Raw genomic sequence first — 7,065 nt, forward strand, 5'->3', positions numbered from 1 at the left:
ATTAAATGTTCAAGGCTCTTCTGGGAAGGGATTAACCAGCAATACCATCCCTCAGGGTTCAGTTCCCTGACAAACCAGGCTGAAAACCAGTAACACAACCCAAAGCGGGTTGAGCTGGACAGGGCAGGAGGGACAAGGTCTGCAACTTTGAGGTCCCTTTGGCTCAGATTTCCTGAAATTAAGAGATGATCTTTGATTTCCAAGCAAAACTCACCCCTTTGTGGAGGGCTTGTATCACCACCCTTAGGACAGGGCCTGGTTTGCATTGGAGTCTTCAGGATCTCAACAATGCCTGGGACTATGACCCATCTCAGGCAGCAACACACCTGGGGTGTCTCCATCCTCATTCTCAGGTGAATGGCAATTTTTAGAGGAGAAAATGAAATTATTTGCTTCAAGACTAGAAAGATGTTGGTGCTCCCTTGGGAAGATCTAAAAAAAAGGCACGAGAAGGAGGTTGTGGATGGGAAGCAGGATGTTTCCTGCAGGTTTTCAGGTTTGCTTTCTGTTCTCCAAGAAGTCCCATCTCTGTCCAAATGAAATGAAAGATGGTGTTATTTTTGCCATTAACTCAATCATTCACCACCAGCTCATAAAGAGGAGCTACAGCTCATGACAAACTGTGCATTTCCTGCTCTGCTGGAGCTTCCATCTCAGACAGCTTTATCTCAAAGGGTCCCTTCTTGGATTGAAAAGCTGTTGTGTGTTAATTCGGTGCAAAAGAGGCACAATTACACAATTCATTTCTAACAGGCAAGGTCTTGGCTCCTTCCATTCCTGAGTCACCCAACTAGGTTGCCTGCATGGAAGTTTGCTGAGAAGTGTGTGTCCTGTGTTGAGTTGCAGAACCTAAATGATGATGTTCCTTTCTAACTATTCTTTTCCACTTTAACTGTGAGGGTCAGGAACTGCTTGCAGGGAGTTTCAGTGCAGAGGTGACCCTGTAGAGACAGAAAATTCATCTTTCCTTTCAAAATAAAGGGTCACAGTCACATCCAAGGCCAGGTTTTCAGAGGGCACCCAACCACTGTCACACACGTTTTCTGGTGCCCACGACTGCCTGATTTTAATAGACCAAATCCTTTTAACTCCTCCTGATGTCTCAATGGGTCTTGAATGAGCTGTTGGGAACCAGTTTCTGGGTAAACCTGACTGGATGGAGGCAAAATCCTTCCAAGCAGACCTTGCTGAGCAACGTGGGGTTTCATTCCCACTTTCCCACTTCTCTCCAGTGGGTTGAATTCCTGAACCTCTTTCTTTTTTTTGCTCTTCAGAAACGAGTTCAGACCCTGGGTAGATGTTAAGCCTGTGAAAGCTATAAAGGCAAAGCCCCAGTACAAGCCACCAGAGGAGAAAATGACCCATGAAACCAGTTACAGTGCTCAGTTCAAGGGGGAAACCAGTAAGCCTTCTCCAGCTGACAACAAATTCCTGGAGCGCAGAAGGATACGCACTCTCTACAGCGAACCCTACAAAGAACCACCAAAGGTGAGGAACACTCTGGAGAGGTCCCAGGGCCATCCCTGCAGCTGGTGGGAAGTGTCCCAACACAGTAAGGCTGGGCTGAACGTTGCCTGCTTTCCTTTCCTTTCTGGAGGATCTTTATTTCTGACCAGAGGGTGATAGATACCTGGGGGTCCACCTTGGAGGTGGTGGTGGGTGAAAAACTGTGTGTGAGCCAGCAATGTGAACTCACAGCCCACAGAGCCTGTCAGATCCTGGGCTGCATCAATAGAAGCCTGGCCAGCAGGTCAAGGGAGGGGATTCTTCCCCTCTTAGCCCACTCTGGTGAGAAACCCCTGGAGGGGCTGGGTCCAACTCCAAGGCCCCCAACACAAGAAGGTGGTCCTGCTTGAGTCAGTCCAGAGAAGGCAGCAAAGATGCTCAGGTGGCTGGAACTGCTCTCTGAGGAGGACAGGCTGGGAGAGTTGGGGTGTTCAGCCTGGAGAAGAGAAGGCTCCAGGGAGACCTGAGAGCAGCTTCCAGGGCCTGAAGGGGCTCCAGGAAAGCTGGGGAGGGGCTTGGGACAAGGGCAGGGAGGGATGGGAGCAGGGGGAAGGGTTTCCAGCTGGCAGAGGGAGCTGGAGCTGAGATGGGAGGGAGAAATTCTGGGCTGTGAGGGTGGGGAGAGCCTGGCCCAGGTTGCCCAGAGAAGCTGTGGCTGCCCCATCCCTGGCAGTGTTGAAGGGCAGGTTGGATGGGGCTTGGAGCAGCCTGGGCTGCTGGGAGGTGTCCCTGCCCATGGAGGGGGTTGGAACTAGATGATCTTTAAGGTCCTTTCCAACTCAAACCAGTCTGTGATTCTGTGAGCTCTAGCAGAGATTGATGCACTTTGCAGACAAACTGCCCTATGTCAACTGTAAAGAAGTGAGGGCAGGGCCCAGATGAAGAGGTTTTCACATCTTTGTTTCCCAGGTGATTTTCTAGGCAGCTTTTTCTTTGTCCCTCCAAAAGCATAAGCACCACACATTGCACTTTATCCCAGGAACAACACGGTAAGAGCAAGATCTTCATCTGCAGTTCATTCAGTGCTCCACAGATTTTGACAGTGAGCACTTTTAGCTTTGATCAGATGGAGGGGACATGTTGAGAAGGGCCTGGGCTGAAGTGTCTTCCAGCCTTGTTTTCTACCAGCAGCAGCAGAGGAGCTGCATATAAATGGAGTAAATCTGTGCAGTTTTAGTCCTTCCCAGAGTTTATAAGTGCTCAGATTTGTGAGGTCTCAGAGGGATGGCAGGGCCAGCAGGATCTGAGGGCTTCCTGCTGTTCCTCCTGAATTTTGAAGCTGTCCTCTCTGCTTTGTGGGCTCTCCAAACAAGAGGATGTAGGCCATTGTTGGGGACTTGGCTGAGGTGCAACGTGGTGTCCTACTCCCCAGCCACCCCCAATGATCTATTCTAGCAATCTCCTAGAGACAAACAGACTGAGGAGTCATGTCCTGCAAGGAAGGTGGGGATTTGTACCAGTCTCCTTGTCCTGAGCATCGTTTCTTGATTCCAGAGAGAAACAGTCCCCTCTGGGCTTGCAAAACTCTTCTAGTTTGAGGAAGAGGAGCCTGAGGGGAGACCTCATTGCTCTCTACAGCTACCTGAAAGGAGGTTGTAGGGAGGTGGGAGTTGGGCTCTTCTCCCAAGTGAATGACAGGACAAGAGGAAATGGCCTGAAGTTGCACCAGGGGAGGTTTAGGCTGGCTAGTAGAAAGGATTTATCTACTGAAAGAGTGGTTGAACAGTGGAACAGGCTGCCCAGGGAGGTGGTGGAGTCACCATCCCTGGAAGTGCCTAAAAGAACCATAGATGTGGTGCTGAGGGACATGATTTAAGCACTGAACTGGTAAATCAGGTCATGGGATGGGGAGTTAGGTTATGGTTGGACTTGAGGATCTTCAAGGTCTTTTTCAATGAGGGTGATTCTGTGTGATTCTGTGATTCTGTAGAAGCCAACAGAGCTGAGCAGATGAGTAACATTGATGCCCTTTGTGATCTAAACCCTGTTTTCCACCTGTCCTTGTGTCTCTCTTCCTCCCTTTCTCTTTCCACCTCCGTGTTGTCGTTTTGCCTGTCGCCCTCCATGCAGGTGGAGAAGCCTAGTGTAAAGCCTTCCAAACCAAAAAAGACCACGACAAGCCATAAACCCCTGAAAAAGGCCAAAGACAAGCAGATTGCATCTGGCCGGGCTGCCAAGAAAAAGAGCGCCGAGACCTCCAACACAGCCAAGCCAGAGGACAAGGAGAAAAGCAAAGAGATGAACAATAAACTGGCTGAGGCAAAAGAGTAAATGTCACTGCACTTTTCTTTCTTTCTTGTTTCTATTTTTCTTTCCTTCTTTCTTTCCTTTTTTTCTTTTTTTCCCCCCCTTTGTTCTATTTTTTTTTTCCCTCCTTTGATTAAATAAAGGCCACAAAATTAATTAGAGGCTTCTAATCTGCTTTGTGTTCTGATTGTATTAGAAGCTTCTCTGTTTTATTTCCGAGGAGGATTAAGGGATCCTTGTTGCTGAGGTCAAGTTTGTTCTGCTTTGCCTGCACAACACGGCTCTGCACAGAGTGAGGGATGTGGGAATGCACAAGCAAGGGTTGTAGGAGATGAAGGTGATGGACCAACCATGGTTGCATCCAACAGCCTGTCCCTTTCCTCAGGCTTGGGCCTTCAAGGCTTTGCCAGCTTGGAAGTGCCTGTTGAGCCATGGAAGGGCTGTGCTCTCATCCCGTGAGGCCCTTTTGGGGTCGTCTCCCACTGGTGTCAGTAGGTGGAAAGGCTTTGGAGGCTGAGAGGATCAGAGGTTCATTCATGGTGCCATGGATCTGCCAGAAATCCACTTAGAATCAGTGGTGTGGCCAAGAGGGGGTTTCCCCTGGTGACACCGGTGGGACTTGCTCTCCAAGAAGCAGCAGGGAAGGAGATGCCTTGCAAATCAAGGGCCAAATCTCCCCCCAGGGTAGCTGGGGGTTGGTTCCAGCTGCATCGAGGCAGCTTCACCCATCAAACACCACTTAGAAGACCTGATTTGCTTAAAAAGGGGAGCAAGGGAAGGTGCAGAGAGCAGTGAAGACTTCCCAAGCATGTGGCAGGTCAGACTAGGGCATCTGCAGGTGGTTCTCCCCTGTTGTTCTCTGTAGGTTATGGATCTTTTTAGTTAGTCCTGGGTTGGTTTGGATCTTGGTCTGCCTTCTTCACTTCTAGGGTGGCAGTAGACAGAGCTAGATTCCAGGAAGAGGTTTAGTTTGCAGATGTGGTCTTCCTAGGAGTAGAAAGAAAGAAGTTACCAAGGTTGGCTAGAGCTGTCAGCCCCATTGTTTTGACTCTGCCAGCTGTTGGAGTTCATTAGCTTAATTAATGAGCTGTTGGAGCTCATTAGCATCTTAAGAGGGCCCTAAACCAGTTGCTGGGATCCCCAGACTCCCTCCAGGCAAGATCTCAGGGTCTCAATCCTACTTACTGTGCTCTTACTCCAGGAAATCCCCATGCCCAGCATGACCAGTTTGGAAGCAGGACATTTAGTCAGTGAGGATGAACTGGCCCAACAGCCTGGCATTGTACACCCCAAAACTGGGGTGGCTGAGTCAAGGGGAGCTGGGAGAGGTGGGGTCCCATTCCAGCTTTATGTGCCTAACTCCTGGATTGGGTCCTAAATGCATAAGGATGGGTTGTGATCTCACCCAACTGAGCTGTTAAACTCTCCTGTAGTGGAGCAGCTGCAAGTTGAGGTTCTTTTTTTATTCTTGCAACTCAGTGTTTCTGTCCTAACGTGCAGCCCAGCTGGAAACTTCCAGAGAACAGACAATGGGGAAGAACAAAGAGATGGGAAGCAGGGCAAGGAGGTGGTGTAAGAGGAGAGAGCATCAGACCTGTGTGTTGCCATAGAGGTGTTTGAATGAGGAAAGTCTTGCTGCTGGGATGTTTTAGAGATGTGAAACTATCTTAACAAAACAGAAACCAAAAGGGATGGGCCAAGAGGGTGAGGAAGTCCTGGTGTTGGGTTCTCACCCTCTTTAGAATTGGGTCTTTTGGAAACGTAAATGAGTAGTGGGCTACAAGGCTGAGAGGCTGTTTCCAAAGAGAAGGAGAGCTCTGTGGTGTACAGATAGTAACCTTTGCTGGCCTTAGTAAAGAATAAATGCCAAGTTCAGTGTATTGTGTGATGTGTCCTGTTTGCCTTGCTCTAACAGCCTAAAGCTTTGAGTATCAGTAAGTGTAGTGTTCTGAATTCAGTGGTGTATTTCCAAGCTTAGCTGTGTTAGAACTGTGTGCTATGAGCTAGTCAGGTTGTGTGTGTGGAAAAATATATATTCATATCTAGAAATATATATATATATAAACCTCCCATGTTGAGGAGGAAACCAGGGAAATCCTCCAGGAAGTAAAACTGTGGAAATCTTTGCGAATGTGGTGCATTTTTTATGTGCATGCTCCATGGAGATGCTGACCTGTCCATATTGACCATTGCTTTTTTTTCTGAGTGCTCAGAAGCCCCTGCAAGCACCTTCTCGAGTGTAAAGCTCAGCTCTGTCTCCAGAGCAGCTCAGCAAAAGGCTTTGAGTGGAGCTGGTGGAGAGAGGTGTTGCCCACAGCTCTTCCCACCCCGTTGCACAAGGGGCAACTGGCCAGAGAAGCCTGAGCTTGGTGTGGTTCCTTGGCATTGAGGTGCTCCATCCATCTTCACGCTCCTCAGAAAGGTCCTTTCCTCTCTCAGGAGGTAGCAACAGCATGAAGGTGACACGTGGCAGCAGGCAGAACATGTCAGGAAGGCACGTAGACAATTCCTAGTAGCCCCCAACACACCCAGTACAGAAGGAAAGACCACAGCCAACAGTTCTCCCCATGATTTGTTGGCCCAAAGCTTTGCATTCTAAAAGGCAGCCACCAACTCACCTGGAGTTCAATGGGAATTTAGCCCTTGACTTCAAGGGTGACTAAATTTTGCCCAAGGAACATCAGTAAGATGCTCAAAGGACCTAATCCAAGCATCTCCCCCACACTGTATCAACTGCTCATCATCTAGGGCTTCAGGTTTGCTGCTTCTCAAGGAAGAGCATCCACCACAGTGAGAGGTCAGAAGATGCCCTTACATTTCCTTAATACATGTAGTTTTTGGTGGCATCTGACTACAAAGCCAGGCATGAAGTACTAGCCAGAGCTGTAAATTCCCTCTCTAGTGAAGGAACTTTCCAAGGGCCATTGAGCTACCTATGTTGGACCCCTCTCTTTGGGTGGAATGAATGACCTTTGGAAGGTTTCAATCTGTGCAGAAAGAAAGAGCCTGAGAGACTGGTAGGGCCTGGGGACCTCCCTCTCAGGAGGGATATAAATAGGGACATAAATCCTGCCCTTTGTTGCACGTGCACCAGGTCCTCAGCAGACACCCAACACCCAGTTTAGCTTTGCATGGAATGCCAGGAGCTGCAGCAGAGCCAGACCTCGGGGGGGGAGATCCTGCACTGCTCCACCTTCCACAGACTTTTATGCCCACCCAACCCACTCAGGTGTATCAGAAAGGAGCCCAAATCTCTGCCCTTTTGCCTGTTCACTGAGGACTCTTGAGCTTGTCCATCCCACTGGGAAAGAG

General features: G+C 49.1%; 1 protein-coding gene across 1 annotated transcript in view; it reads left to right on the top strand.

Moving 5' to 3' along the window:
• The first annotated feature begins 1,274 nt into the window (after positions 1 to 1,274).
• The window catches only part of MAP6 (microtubule-associated protein 6), a 16,037-nt gene continuing 10,246 nt past the window's right edge, over positions 1,275 to 7,065 (top strand). Inside the window, exons 1-2 of the mRNA XM_010007187.1 lie at positions 1,275 to 1,488; positions 3,577 to 3,773. Of these exons, the coding sequence (XP_010005489.1) occupies positions 1,357 to 1,488; positions 3,577 to 3,773 (329 nt within the window). The 5' untranslated portion in view covers positions 1,275 to 1,356. The remainder of the gene's footprint in view (positions 1,489 to 3,576; positions 3,774 to 7,065) is intronic.

This window comes from Chaetura pelagica, unplaced genomic scaffold, assembly GCF_000747805.2.
Source record: "Chaetura pelagica isolate M959 unplaced genomic scaffold, ChaPel_1.0 scaffold430, whole genome shotgun sequence".
In the NCBI taxonomy this organism is placed as follows: Eukaryota; Metazoa; Chordata; class Aves; order Apodiformes; family Apodidae; genus Chaetura; species Chaetura pelagica.